A 14,574-nucleotide genomic window follows, 5' to 3' on the forward strand; every position below is an offset into this window, starting at 1 on the left:
TATTGTGCTATCAGATGTAGCCAGGCAGCTCAGAAAAAAATAACATGCCCAGAGAGTGCATGTATTTCAGCAATGTCTTCCTGTGAATCTATCAATGATTAATAAGAGATTTCAGTGTAACAAAGTAAACAAGAAAAAGTTTTAGTTAGTAGCTATTCTGAAGAGACTCACTAAATGCTTAATAGCTACTGTAATGTGCTGGTCTCAGTACTAAATCAAAAGAGCAGTGTCTAATGGCTGAATCTAGTATGACATCCCAGAAAGCTGTTGAAATCACTGTTTCTATGGAAATTTCTACAAGGGAAATCTGGGGGGCTGAACGGACGTGCAAAAGTAGGCATGAAGAGAAGTATCTTAATGGAGTGTAGAAGGTTTTCAGGGATGTTGCTAAGATGGGTCATTCAGAGTGAGGTGTTGGTGTAAATTATTCCATCTGGTAATTTAAAAAGCTGATTCCGCTTATCATGATAAGGTCATTTCCTTATCAACAGAGGAAATGACCACAAAAGACCCATGCTAGTAGATGAAAGGAAGGAGTGAAGTAGTAGGCAAGAGTCAGCAGCTGCTACAGCATGAACTGTGAGTTTGTGTCTATATTGTTTAGCTGAATTTGTTCATGAACCCATTGCTTAGAGGGGAACTGATCCAGATAGAGCCACAGTATCACTTATATCAAACAGTGCTGTAGCATGGTATGTTTCCAGTTCAGTCTGGGGATAAATTATGCAGGACAGGCACGGGGAATTTGGCTGTTTGGGTTATCAAGTGACTGAGGGAGACAAAGGTTGAAGTCTACCAGGGTGCTGTTTTCAGGGGACAGTGAATCCCTGCTGGGCTGTGGCTTGAAGCAGTCTGGCTAATTGCACAGAAATTTACCCACCCTTTGAAGGTGAAACTGGGCTAACTGCAGCCCTCCTAACTAGTGAAAAGGAAAGACAACATCCCAGCATTAACTATTAAGCCAGCTCAGATGTTGCAATGCTCAGATCAAAGGTCTGCAGAGATCTGGAACATCTATTCAGGGCTCAGGCATCCATCATATCTGCATATATATAAATGACAGATCGATCACATTAAGTGAAAAAGAACCGTACAGTTAGTTTGAGTATGAAAATTTCAAAGCAGCTATAAATCCAATGTTACAGGCAAAACAATGGTGCTTCTTCCTTCTATTTAAAATCTTTCCTTCCTTTGTTGTGAGTCAAAAGTTTAGCAAAACTGATGTATGCCAAATTTATTTGCAAAAGCTGGAGTAGAGTAAAAAAAACCAAACAAATCACGCTAGGAGTAGCTAACAATAGTGACGCACAAGGGATTGTACTGCTCCCAGTAAGATCATATCAACATCAGCATTGTTGCAGGAAACTCTGGATGAGGTCCTGCCCAATTAAGCTGCAGAAGGTCAAGGCACTGGGATTTCACTTGAAGTTTTGAGAGTTATCAGGAAAAATAGTTATGGGAAAGAGAGTAAAATAGCTTTGTGTTCATCTTTCAGGAGTCAGCCCATACATATCTTCATGTATTACAGCCTATAGATCTGTAACAGTGGTGAGGCATACCCTCAACTGATGCAAAGGATCACAGCTCCATCCGAGTTGTGTTTCTGAAAGTTGAAGCTGTGGCCCTAACATGAGTTTCTGCTGTGTTTTCCACCTGCAAGTACGCACAGAGGCAGTGGGGTGTCAGGTCACTATGCGCTGAAGGAGATCAGCTCTGTGCTGTTGTGTATGTACATTCTTTAGCGTAACAGGGTCTTGGTTCTTAATAGTGGCTTTTTGCCAGTGCTGCAAAACAGTTAAATTCATCATGTATTAGGTCATAGGAACACCAGGACACTGATTGAGGTGTAGGGTTTTGTTTTCTTTTTTTTTTTTTTTTCCAAAGCAGTGTTGAATAAAACAAACTTCTATGTGAAAAGTATTTTTAAATGACACTGAGTAGCGCTGAATAAAATACTTAAACCCAAACTTGCTGCCTAGGGATTATCTCCTTGCTTAATTCCACTTTAACGCTATTAACAGAGGGACTGCAACTGTTCAAAACCAAGTAAAATGTTTCAACACATCTTTTATCATAGCAAACATGCTGTTTTGCTTTCTCACTCAGAAATTATTGATCTATTTTTATTCACGCTTTGGAAATAAGCTTATCTTGCCTATAGAGAGGTTCAGTCTGAAAGGCAAAATTATGAGGGATCTACACGCAGTCAAAAAATATTGGCTAGAATGCCAGTGGCTTGTTCAGTTTTACTTCCAGCACCCCTGTGCACCCTGCCTTCAGCAGTGGGGCACACTTCTGGGGCCCAGCTTTGCGTTAAAAAAAAACAGAATCATAGAATAGTTAGGGCTGGAAGGATGCTAAGGTTGTTTATGTTCTGTGGCAGATTCCAGATGAGAAGCTGAAGACTACTCCCGCCTCGCAAGGGGCTCACTGATGCCTGCAGAATCCAAACACCAGCCAAGTGGCTGAAAAGAAAATGCCAGGAGATGAACAATATGCAAAGGGAAGCTGTGCTGGATGCTCTGAAGGTGCTTCTCTGGTGCTGAGCCACCAAAGAGCATGTTGCTATTTAGCCAGCTTTAGGCCTATGGACAATTCCACTGACTTATTTTGCTTTCATAGGAAGTTTAGAGGTTTTAAGTATAGTATGTGTGTATACGTGTGTTCACTGTGGCCAGGACCATTTCATTTCACCGCCACGTCCATCTTTTTAAAAGTGATCTTCTTCAGCTGTATTTCTTGTTGGCTGTGCCCTTCCTCCAAAAATACTTCCACCCCCTTCCAGTGTCATGGTGGCATGAAAATTTAACACCCCACAACTTAGCTGTCCATCGTTAACAGCCAGAATATTTCCTTTTCATCTAAAATTATATCATAAATGGGTTGGATTAGAATCATAACATCATAGAATCGGTTCGGTTGGAAAGGACCTTAAGATCATCTAGTTCCAGCCCTCCTGCCACAGGCAAGGACACTGTCCACTACACCAGGTTGCTCAAAGCCATATCTTAATCTAAAATTACAGTAATTAGTTGCATCAGTGCCCATGCTGAAAGTGGAAACCCCAGGGAAATTCCTCATTGGAACTGTCTACATTCATTTCCCGAGGCATACATTTGTTAAACTCGGGGAGGACAGATGATCGCAGTGGACATTTCCCAGAGTTCACTAGTGAAGTTGTAAAGCCGGACGGGGCAGAAGCGAGGGGCTTGAAGGAATTGCAGAGAAACGTGCCGATGTGCCCGCAAGCCGAGGCGAGCTCCGCCCCCCTCCCCCGGCAGCACCTGGCAATCGCAACGTGCCTTTGGCAGGGGAAGCGTACTAGGGAAGCAGTTTCGGGAAGCTGCCCCCCGCCCGGGCAGCTGCGGGGCCGGCCTCGACAAGTGCCCCCCCCGCCCCCGCCGCAGGGGCCGGCAGCAGGGGAAGAGCGGAGGCACACAGCACGAACGCTCGCCGCCAGCCCGGCAGGCTCCGAGGGGAGGCTGCTGCGGGCGCGCCGGCCGGGGCCGCCCCCTGGGCCTCTCCCACCGCCCCTCGGCATGGTCGTGCCCGCCCTGGCGCGCCCCCGCCCCGCGCTTGCCGCCCGCCCGCCCGGGCCAGCGGGAAGATGGATGGGCACATTCTGGGCTGGATCGTCCTTCTGTGGCTAGCAGGTAGGGCGGGGGCTGCTGGCCGCGGGTGTCTCGGTGGCCCCGACGTGCTTTTTGCTGCGCCTTGCTCGGCGGGCTTTACGTCTTTCTCTAGGATGAGAACGGGAGGTTTGGGGATGTGCCGCGGCAGACTGTGGAGGGAGCCGGCCGGGGGAGGCTTTTCGGGAGCGTACCGCCGTGCAGTTTGCGGACACTTCGAGGAGAGCGCTGGATTCGCTGGGGATGGGGGGAGGCAGCCGGCGCCTCCTACCCGGGCGGAAGAGGACAGGTCCTCACGGCACCGGCGCTGCTGCCCGCGGGGGGCGGTTGGGCCAGTGTTTACCGCGGCGCTAAGGGAGGGAGGAGCGCTGTGTGGCTGGGAAGGTGGGAGCTAGCCCGGGGAGGCAGCAGGAGAGCAGGAGGAGGCAGCAGGAGAGCAGGGGGAGGCCGGAGCGTCCTTGGCTGCGGTGCAGGGGGGATGTCGACAGCCCTCGGCTCCCACGCCGGGCCGGGAACAATTGCAGGAACTTCTCCTTTCCCGGTGTCCTGGACGCGCATTCCTTTTGACACAGGTGTGAGAGAAGGGGGCTGCCAGGGAGGGGCAGAATCCGGCTGTGCTAGTGATGGTGTAGTATGCACAGCATAGGCCTTTGAGCCCAGGACGGGACTCCCGCTCGATAGCGCAGCTTACCGGCCACCTCCTGCCCGGCTGGCTCCCTCAGACGTCGAGCTAGCCCTTCCTAAGCAAGGAGGAGGGGAGAGGGAACAAGCTGAAAAGGAGCTGGATCTAAAAACTGGATAACAAGGAAAAGAGAGGGTAGGGTTTACGGCAGAATAAGAGCGGCAGGGAATCAGGGAGAAACAGGATCTGCTAACTCCTGTGAGCTGGTGCAGCATCCAGGCACAGGCAGGAGCATTCCTTAGGAAAAGCTTCAGCAGGCTGGTTTTAGGCAGGCAGGTTACAGGCTGAAAGAAGCAGCAGACACACTTGGATTAAGTGGCATTTATTTCCTACCACCACCAGTGTATCCCACAAAACCAAAACCAAACAGACCCCCCCCCCCCGCCCAAAAAAAAAAGAAAAAAACCCTCAGCCTTTTCCCTCTTCCTATTCAGATTTAGGATTCACAAGCAGTAAATTCGGCTCTTAGTCATAACACCTCTCTCCCACCACCCACCTACCACTTTCCTTGCTTTTGCAACTTGCTTTTGCACTCTGAGTCATCTTCAACACCAGTGCCTGCCTACTGTTCCCTTCCAGGGTTTCATGGCCGCATCGGGGCTTTGGCAGCTCCTAGCTCATTCTCCTTTCTTGCCTCCCTCCCTGCCGTTTGGCTGGTTCCAAACGTATCCCACTTCACTGAGTTGGTCTGTAGTTCAGCCCTTCCACAGCTACCACTGTTTTCCTACTAGCCATAGTGGTATGCTGAGAAATAACATAGGGGGACTGGTAGGAGGAGTATAGGGTAAAGATAAACTTGACATTACATTCCTCGCTCTTTTTAAAGAGCATTATCTGGACATGTCAGGACTTTTCCGTCAAGCTGAAAGGCTGGGCTGTTGACACCTTTCTCCCTCCATTAAAAGTAGTTAATGATTACCGGCAGCTACCGCTGTTTGAAGCATGCAGAGAGAGGTATCGCTGCAGTAGGAAAACCTTCCAATTTCCTCTAGTCCTGGACTTGGAGACAGATTTGCCTGCTGCTGGTGCTGTCAGCCGCAGGCAGGCAAAGGCTTCTGGCAGGCAACAGGTTAGCTGCAGCCGTGTGCTGAGAGAGGGAGGCAGCCAATATCCGCTCGCTGCCCTCCAGCCTCTTGCCGCTGCCGCCCAGCGATGGAGCCCGCGCTGCCGTCGTCTTCCATGACTGGGGGAAGGCAAACAAGTAAAGGTGTGTGTGTGAGTGTGAGCGTCTATGTGTGTGTACAGAAAAGGGAGAGAGGCTAGCAAACATGGATTCAAGGTTCTCCTCTCCACAGTGGCTGTGCGAAGGAATGAAAGGTCTGCAGTAAGGTAGGGAGCCCTAATCCATCCCGAGTGGTACACTCCACTCTGGGAAAAGAGAAGTGGGGGTTGGGAAGTGCAGGGGCCAGGGTAAGACACAGAGTAGAAAATGGGGAGGAAGCAGGGAAACAAAAGGCAGCAAGAGGCTTTCGCCCCCTTCTCTCCCCTCCTCCCTCTTTGAGGTGGACTGAGAAATGTCTAACAAGCCCTCACGGTTCCTTTCCTCCTAGCATGAATTCTTCTCAGTCCTTTGTTTGTCTTTAATTTTTGGCTCCTGCATTTATCTTTTGTTTTGTTTTGTGCATTGTGACTTCTCACTGGAATTTCAAAAAAATCTGTGTGAGATGCAGTGGTTTTGGTTTGGCTTCTCATCCTCCTGCCCTGCTTTCCCACGTGCCTAAAGCTGGTGCTTGAGTAACAACAGCAAAGGGATGGTCACCCTTTATTCCTTCCTGTGGAGTGACATGGGTTTAAGTATGTGTGGGACTGTGTTCTCATTCTAGAAAAAGAAGGTACAATTTGCCAAGTATCCTTAAGCTCCTGTATAAAGCTGGTTCTTGTAAATCACCAACTGCATCTTGATTCTGGAATGAATCCTCCCCTCTTATTTACCATTATTCATATGAAAGCTGCAATTCCTAATGATTTAAAACTAGAGAGAAGTGAAGACTGAACTCCAGTTTTACCTATAGAACAAGCAGAGCACGTTTTATTTTTCTGATTCATGACTCAGGATAAGCTTGGAAAGATGACCCTTAGAAGACTGTTCACATTAAAATGTGATCTTCTCTTCCTGTTAAGCAGTTTTTCAGCAATGCAATGGTACACTACAAAGGTGGGTAGATTTACCTTTGCTTTCTCAGCCACAGTTTAGGAGAGCAGGCAGAGGGGGCATGCTGGAGCGCAGTTGTGCTTTCCTGTTTCCTGGCCAGCAGAAGAGACTTCTTGGGAAGACAGGGAAACGGATGGACTGTTTTATCTGCCTTGAGTTAAAGTGTTCATTAGACTTCCTTGACTGGCGGCACACAGCATGTAACTGGGAAGAAATCTCATACTTTTTTTACTTTTTACTCCTTTGAGATCACCTTGAGCAGGACTGCCAGCAGTGGAAGTCCCAGTGCTATCCCAAAGACAGGCTTGGTACTACAAGGTTTGGAGAGACTCTTCTCATTTCTTTCTCAAAAGTTAGTGGTGACCAGTTGCTGAGTGATAGTTTTGGGAGTGATTTCTGGGATGCTGAACCAAGTCTGTAAACTAGGAGCCACGTGACAATTCTAACAGCTTTTCAGACAAGGTGGATTTGATCTCGTGGCCAAAGCTGAGATAATTCACCTGAAAGCATCCAGGGTGACTTTTGTGAATGTGTGAAAGGGGCAGGTAGTTAAAGAGTATAATGAGTGCAGGAAAGCTGGTGTAGAGGCCCCAATACCTAGGAAAGCCTGTGGAATGTCCTGAGATCTTGGGGAAGCCCTTACACAGTTTCTGACATTTCAGGGCTGTGTACTTCCTTAGAGAAGTCAGGAGCATGGAGGACAGCATCACAGAGAATGGGGAGAGCAAAAAAAAAAAGCCTGCTGCAGTCAGTTTGAAAAGTCTGGGCCATGTCCTACATGGAGTGTTCTGTTTTGAGGTTCTATGCTGTGAGTGCTGGGTGTGCAAGGTTGTGCTTTTCTCTGAGTGCTTTGGTTTTGCCCCTTTCCAGGTTAAGCAGGTAGGGAGCTGAAATTTTCGGGTTTGCTATGGAGCTGTAAAAAGCAGTGCCATGCTGCTGACCTAGTTAGGCATTGGTTTCTTGCTAGCTAAAAGAAGTTGACAATTAGATGCCAGGTTGCTAAGAACACATGTCTGATAGGAACCAATCCAAGGCATCCAATTAATTTCCCATAAACCACTCAACATAATCTGATGGTGATGGCTTTTGTTAATAAATTGCGTAGATTGGATTTAGTCCAGCATGCGTAGGCAAGAATCTGTACAATACAATCTCAGTGATCCCGCTGGCTCTCCAGTCACCTGTTTACACATCTGTTTATCATCTTTGACTTTTCAAAGTCCAGATCTTCCATTTCCTGGAATGGTATGTCTGTATTCAGCAATGGGGGAAAGAACAGTTTTATTTACGCATAGTAGCCGAGGTGCAGAAAAAGATACAGCATCTCCTAGCTCAGCATTTTTTGTTTGGGGAAGTGATACAAACGACCCTAGGAGCACTACCTCTTACCAATGAATGTATGCTTTTCTGCCAAAGCCCTTAGGTATAGTCTAGGAGTAGTTTTCCAGAGGTGCATGGCTGAGGGCATGAGGACTTCCATTCTTTGTGCACAACTGCCAGTCCTATCGAGAAAGTTGCATAAAATTGGAGGGTGTAATTTCTGTGGTTTCACAGCATCAGCTTTAGTGTCTCAGGCAAGTGGTAGAATGAGCCAAGTAATAGCAAAGAAAGAGATAGGATGTATCAGCAGATACGGACACCCGTGCTGACCTGAAGAGTAATGTGTGCTGCCTTCTCTTGGACTCAAATCTTACATGCCAGAAGGATGCAGTCTGAGACTTGTTACATTGAACTACAGTGTTTGGCCTTGCCACTATTTACAGGCATTAGTGCTTCTGATCAACCCTTTTCTAACTACATCATCTTTAAAGGTTCCTTCCACCCCAAACCATTCCATGATTCTTGATTCTATTCAAAAGGGCTAACTTAAAGCTAGGTTTTGAAGCTAAATCTTCCTAGGATTCATCTAGCCTCAGGGAGGCTTCTCCAGGGGCAACTGAAAAGCAAGAGCCTAAGTTACCACCTCTCAGTTGCCTTCTCTTGCTCGTGGAAGTTGCTTATGAAGATCAGGCTCACAAGGCTCAAATGTGCCCATATCAATATCCCCTTTATAATCACTTCCTGGAATTCTCTTTAATCACCACTAGAACGTATTAGTGATAGCTTGTGCATAATGTTGATTGCATAGTTTGAATGCATAATCTGAGGACGGTTCAGGAAAAGAATCAGAGAAAGGAGACAAATATACTTTGCCAATGAGAAACAGACAAACCCCATGCAATTATGTTTCTGAAGCATGATTATTTTTAAGCTCTTTCTCTGGGAGTGTATACACATGCCCAGATACACAAACCGGTGGATCCTTTTATTCTTTGAGAGGAAGTATATCTGTTGTTTTTAAGATGCACTTGATTAATATTTGCAGACCTTTCTCTGGGGATTTAGGAGAACAGAAAAAAGGTAATCAAAATTGTCATGTATTTATGAGACTACTCTCATGATTAGGGTTAGATTTTTCTTGTGAAAGTTCAAACATCATGAAATTCACGATGAACAGGTTGCTTCTTTGGAGTGCAAGAAGTACATTTCCATGATGCTTTTGAAATAAGGGCTTATCTTGCTCTGGCTGCATTAGTCAAAACAGCAGAGCACAATTCAGTTTCTTTTTAGTCCTTGTACTAAACTAGACAAAGAAGTACGATGGTTGTAAATCCACCATCTTGTCTTCAGGCAGCTGAATATCCTGGTGGCCCTTTTGATGGATGCTGTTACAGCAGTGACGTACTACATGAATCGATTCTGACACTTTTTTTTTGGCGGAGGAAGTAACAGGTGTATAATTTCCCAGTTCAGCCATAATTATATATAATTTGACTTAAATAGAGTTTCCACTGCTCCAGTCTCTCAATCGGAGGCACTATGTTGCTCCTAAAATACTATTTCTGGAAAGAATCTGAAAATAATACTTCAAATGTTAATAAAGAGTTTGGGATAGAATATAGAAGATGCCAGATAATTCACTGCACATTTCCCAAATGATTTTGGGTAGAAAAAGAGTTTCTGTGTTTTCCCAACTGCTTTGCTTTTTTTGAAATAGATATTCACATGAGGGTGGGTGGAGAAAGTTAGATGAGAATTTGCTAAAGCTCAGTTAATCATTTAGTAAAGCAGTCCCTGGCTTGCCAAACTCATAAATCTCATTAAGAGGGAAGGAAGGCTGTGGTGCATTTTTAGCTGAAAGCACTGTGTTTAGTAAGCAGCATACTTTGTTCACAAGGGAAAGATTTAAATATTCATTGTGTCACTCTTTTGTCCCTGAAGCTGCAGTAACATGATGAGTCACCTGATCGATCAGCTCACGTCACAAGCTGGCTTTGGCCACAGGCTGCATGGGGTCAGGCATAGAGTTGCCAGATGAAGGTCTCACCTGGACCCATTTGTTCAAGGTGCTTGTCAAGTGTCTTGCATTCAGATACAACCTGGGAAGCACAGGTCTCTGGAGAGGAAAGAATAAGACATCACTGCTTGGTTCACCTTGGGAAGCAAGTGGTGACATTTTCTTAGTGCCATGTAGCCCCCATGTTTCTGCCCCTCTAGTCCCTGGGAAAAGGAGTTACCTCTCTACCTGTTCCTTGGGAAAGTGGAGGAGCTGCCTAATGCTACTGCCTCTCCTGTGGCAGCATCTTGTTGGGACCTCACCTGTGTTTTGTGGTACTCTGGAGATCACCCACACTTAACGGTGTTTGGATTCAGGTCCAGGCACTTCTGGCAGAAGTAATGACATCTCCTGTGTTGCTTTCACATGGCGTAAGTACGATGTGGGTAGTGTAATGCATCCCTCTGCAAACGCCATAGCACCCTTCTGCACTGTAAGCCTTCACACAGCAGTCCCCAGGATCAAATCCTGCCTAGATCGCTAAGTCTTTGTTATTATCAGTGACTGTCTTGCCTCTCTGCAATGTGCTTTCCACTAGGTTCTTTCCATACTGTGTTTTTATCCCCTGACTTCATTGTGATTTTTGGTTTGGACTCTGATAATTTGTTGAAATGAATATTCATTCTTGGTCCAGCCTCTTCACTTTCCTTTGATTTTGACTTCTGATCATGAATCTCTTTCTTGCTTTTACTTTTCAGGTCTGTGGCTGTCTCCAACTTGATCTTGTCCCTTCATGCTGGCTGTTATACCATTGATACATATATGGCTCTCTCTCTGCTTTAAGCTCCAGTACTTGAGTCTACTTTTTTTTTTTTCCCCATCCCAAAGATATCTCCTGTCATATCATTTTCTTTTGCCAACTTCCATCTCCTTTTCATCCCTGCTTTCTGGAGTGGGTGGTTTATTTTTGCTGACTCTATTTCCTCTCCTCTCTACATCATTTCTTAATTTGCAACCTGGCTCCAGCCCTTCAGAGACAGCCCTTCCAGGGCCCTTCTTCAGCTTCTTCCAGCTGAACATAAGCTTCTTGGTTAAACATGACATTCCATGATTGTCACCCTGCCTATCCTTCTGCTTCCTATACTTAACCTGATACTTTATACTTACTCTTCTTTCTCTGCTTTTGCCCTTCTCTGCTTCTGTTTCCCAACATCAGGAATGTTTTTTTTGTCCTGTCTTTCGATTCCTCCCTTAGCTTCCCCTAAAGTCCATAAGTCCCTCTTCATGTTGCGTAAACACATTCTTCTGCTTTATTCTCTTGCATGTTTCCTTGTGTCTTGTCCCCTTTTTCGCTGTGCACTGCTCTGGGCCCTGGGATGTGGGTAATTGCATGTAGGGAGCTGCCATCATAATTTCCTGTACTGAAACTGGATCCCATTTCTCGTATGAACCTCCACCATCAGGTACTGCTGCCCCTCAGCTGCAGAAAACACCTCTGGTTAGAAACTTCCTCTTAGTTGCTCTCTCCTTGCCCCTGGCCTGGGCTGTTTCACAGGCTGCACATCCCTGCCTGGGGAAGTGTCAGAATGTATTCCAGCATGTGTAAGTGCTCTCAGTCATTGCTGTGCAGCACAAGGAGAAGGGAAGCAATGCAGGACATGCATGCGAGGTTTTGGCCATTCCTCTGTAGGTGGATGAAGTACCTCATTCTCCTGAGAGCTCTATGCTGGCATTGCTCTTGGCTTTTCTCTAAGCTACACAAGGATGTAGGAGCATTCCCATGCGTCTTCTCCAAGGCTTAAATATGTCAGCTCTGGGCAGCAGCTCTCCTGTAGCTGGTAGATAAAGATTGGGTTTTGAGATCCATCTCCTCCCTGGGAATATGACAAACTTCAGTGTTTGGGCCATTTTTCTCTGCATCTCCCACATAGAGCAGTTTCTCTCAGTGCTATACGCCAGGCCTGGCAGGAGCTGTGTGATTCTGGATCCACTCCTTCATGCACTTCTAGAGTTTGGCAGAGCAAGCACCACCAGCTGGGCACCAGTGCACCACGGGCTGGGCCAGGCACTGCATGCTGCCTGACTTTCAGAGAGGAGCTATGATGCCACCAGAATTGTGAGGGGGCTCACTTATTCTGCATTGGGATTGCTGTGAACTCAGGATCTGGCCCCTTGGCAGACCTGCTGTAGAAGCAAAGTGTGGTCATCCCTAAAACACCTCTTCCTTGTCTGTGTACCTGCCACAGAAGCCATGAGTCGTCATGCCACTGGGCTAGGTTATCTATAAAGCATAAAGATATTACATTTGAGTGTTTAGCCCCATCGTGCTGTATTTTTCCCTGTGGCTGTAGGCTATGAAAAAAGCAAACTTCTGCTGCCAATACCTATGCTTGAGGAGTTATCGCACCCTAGCACCTGAAACAGATGGATAGTTTAATTTTATGTACGTGGGGAAAATGGTGCTATGATAAAATGCAGTAGCTTCCTGTTCGGGTAATGCCAAGGCATATGACTCTCATGCTTTTGTCTTTTAGCTGAAGTGGAAGGCTTGCAGGTTACCATGCCTGAGAAGAAGAAGGTGGCCATGTTGTTTCAGCCTGCTCTGCTTCGCTGCCATTTCTCCACTTCTTCTACCCAACCAGCTGTCGTGCAGTGGAGGTTTAAATCGTACTGCCAGGACCGAGTGGGAGAAGCTTTGGGGATGGCGACTTCTGGTTTACAAACGATGAGCAAGAGGAACCTGGACTGGGATCCCTATTTGGACTGTGTGGACAGCAGGAGGACAGTCCGAGTTGTGGCTTCCAAACAAGGATCTGCTGTGACTATAGGGGACTTCTATAAGGAAAGAGACATCAGCATTGTCCACGGTAACTCTTCCACCCCAGTGATGCTTGTTGCGGGTTAGAACGGACCCTTGGCAATTTGGGATACTGGAAGCTGGCAGTAAAATTGTTCAATTCACTCCCTTAGAAAAGCCTGCTGGATGTCAGACATTTAGGATATAGCCAACCAATCCTAGACCCAAAGTTAATTTCCTTTGGTGCATCCCTTCATATAACTTCATGTAGCTCTCCAGCCCTCACACAGTATTCTTTTCCCTTTGAAGAACAGGTTTTTATTTCTGGCTTCTGCATATTGGTCTCTGCATAGATTTTACGTAACAAAGCAGCACCAGCAAGAAAGGTATAGGTTCAGTCTCCATGCACTAGGTTTCTCTTCCTTGCAAACTTCACTGATTTTTTTAACCAGTTCCGAAATACCGAAGTTATTCTACATCTCGTGTTTGCTCAACTCTGGACTTCACTAGCTTATGCTGTCATGAACCTAAACCCATGCAACCTTCAGCAGTGTGAAAGGAAGAGTTTTTCATGGGGTGAAGTCAGGTTGGGTGGACATGCGGGCTGCAGGGTCCTTTAAACATTTGGTCTCGAAGGATGTGTGGGAAACCTTGTCCCTCAAAAGCACAAGGCTTCTGCTTGGCTTGGGAGACCACCAAGCCCAAAGTAGAGGCTCCCTCGTGTGGAGAGTATGTGATCAGCCTCAGCAAGTGGGAGTGTTTTCCTTTGTCTCTGTGTAACCTCTTCAGCAGATGACTGAAGTGCTGTGGAGGAGATACTGTCTAAGCACTTCTTGCATGGCAAGAATACTGTTGGATCCCAAGCTCAAGTATCAGGAAGGACAGAGAGTGACACTGATTACCCCTTATGCTCTTTGGACTTGCAGAGTGAGCTGTCTCTTGTGGCATTACCTGTCTTCTCCAGCCACAGAGCCTGTTGTTTTTTTTTCCTGAGTACTGTGATATTCTGGATAAAGTTAACCCCCCTTCTTAGTAAGGAAATGAAATGGATTTGGGGCACAGAGATGGACCCAGTGCGTTCAACACTTCACTCTTCCCATAGGTGTTGGAAGGAAAGCCTGACTTTTCTTTTTTGCCTTTCAGATGCAGACCTTCAAATTGGAAAGTTGATGTGGGGAGACAGTGGGCTCTATTACTGCCTTATTATCACACCGGATGATGTGGAGGGCAAGAATGAAGAATCGGTGGAACTGCTTGTGCTTGGTAAACCTTCTTGTCAGGTTGCTTTTTCAGTACATAGGTGATATATCTTTCCTTCTGCACTCTTGCTCTCTTTACATATCTGTGCACCATATTACTCTGGGTGTAAGATCTATGTAAAACAGTACTTTCACCATTGCCTTGCACCCTGTGCAGTCATTCACACCTAGACAAAGAGGGTGGCAAATGCTACCAAACCAGAATAGTAATGTTTACACCCACCTTGCTAACACATTACACTGGCATAAATGACTACAGCAAAGTGCAGGGCTGTGGAAAATCAGAACCCTTGTTCTTAAGGCATAAAACAATAAACTTGCAGCAAAGTGAACACTTGATTCAGAGTCTCTTAGAAATAGACACCCAAAAGATATAAAATTGTATGCTTTTTGCAGTCTTTTAACATTTCCTTCGCCCTTTCTGCTGACCTGTGAGGATGTCAAGAAGCACTGTGTTTTATCTGCTTGAGTGTGTCAATATGGGAGATTTTTGTCTTTCCATAATTATACTTGTTCAATTAGAGGTGCAGTTTCACAGCCACCTTAATCAGGTCTAAGCTGGTGCTGCCACTAAAAGGACCTGTTCTCCTTGCTGCATGCTTGGCCCTGTTTTTGTTAAGATCCCTTGAGCAGTATGGTGAGCAGGATCAGTTTCTTTCCTGTTTGCAGGGTTAGCTTTCAGTGATAGCTTCCACAGTTCATCTCACTGTAAAGGTCGGAAAAGCACTCATTCCCACTA

General features: G+C 46.2%; 1 protein-coding gene across 7 annotated transcripts in view; it reads left to right on the forward strand.

Annotated features, from left to right (window-relative positions):
• The first annotated feature begins 3,461 nt into the window (after positions 1-3,461).
• The window catches only part of ILDR2 (immunoglobulin like domain containing receptor 2), a 36,546-nt gene continuing 25,433 nt past the window's right edge, over positions 3,462-14,574 (forward strand). For 2 of the 7 annotated variants that reach the window (XM_061454457.1, XM_061454459.1), the window contains exons 1-3: positions 3,488-3,653; positions 12,314-12,646; positions 13,720-13,839. In XM_061454457.1, the coding sequence (XP_061310441.1) occupies positions 3,608-3,653; positions 12,314-12,646; positions 13,720-13,839 (499 nt within the window). In that variant the 5' untranslated portion in view covers positions 3,488-3,607. Of the gene's footprint in view, positions 3,654-5,198; positions 5,641-12,313; positions 12,647-13,719; positions 13,840-14,574 lie in introns of those variants that run through there. The other 5 variants (XM_061454462.1, XM_061454456.1, XM_061454458.1 and 2 more) reach the window with 5 other exon arrangements.

This window comes from Pezoporus flaviventris, unplaced genomic scaffold, assembly GCF_033815535.1.
Source record: "Pezoporus flaviventris isolate CSIRO_AGI_PZ_B2104156 unplaced genomic scaffold, CSIRO_AGI_Pfla_v1 ptg000015l, whole genome shotgun sequence".
In the NCBI taxonomy this organism is placed as follows: Eukaryota; Metazoa; Chordata; class Aves; order Psittaciformes; family Psittacidae; genus Pezoporus; species Pezoporus flaviventris.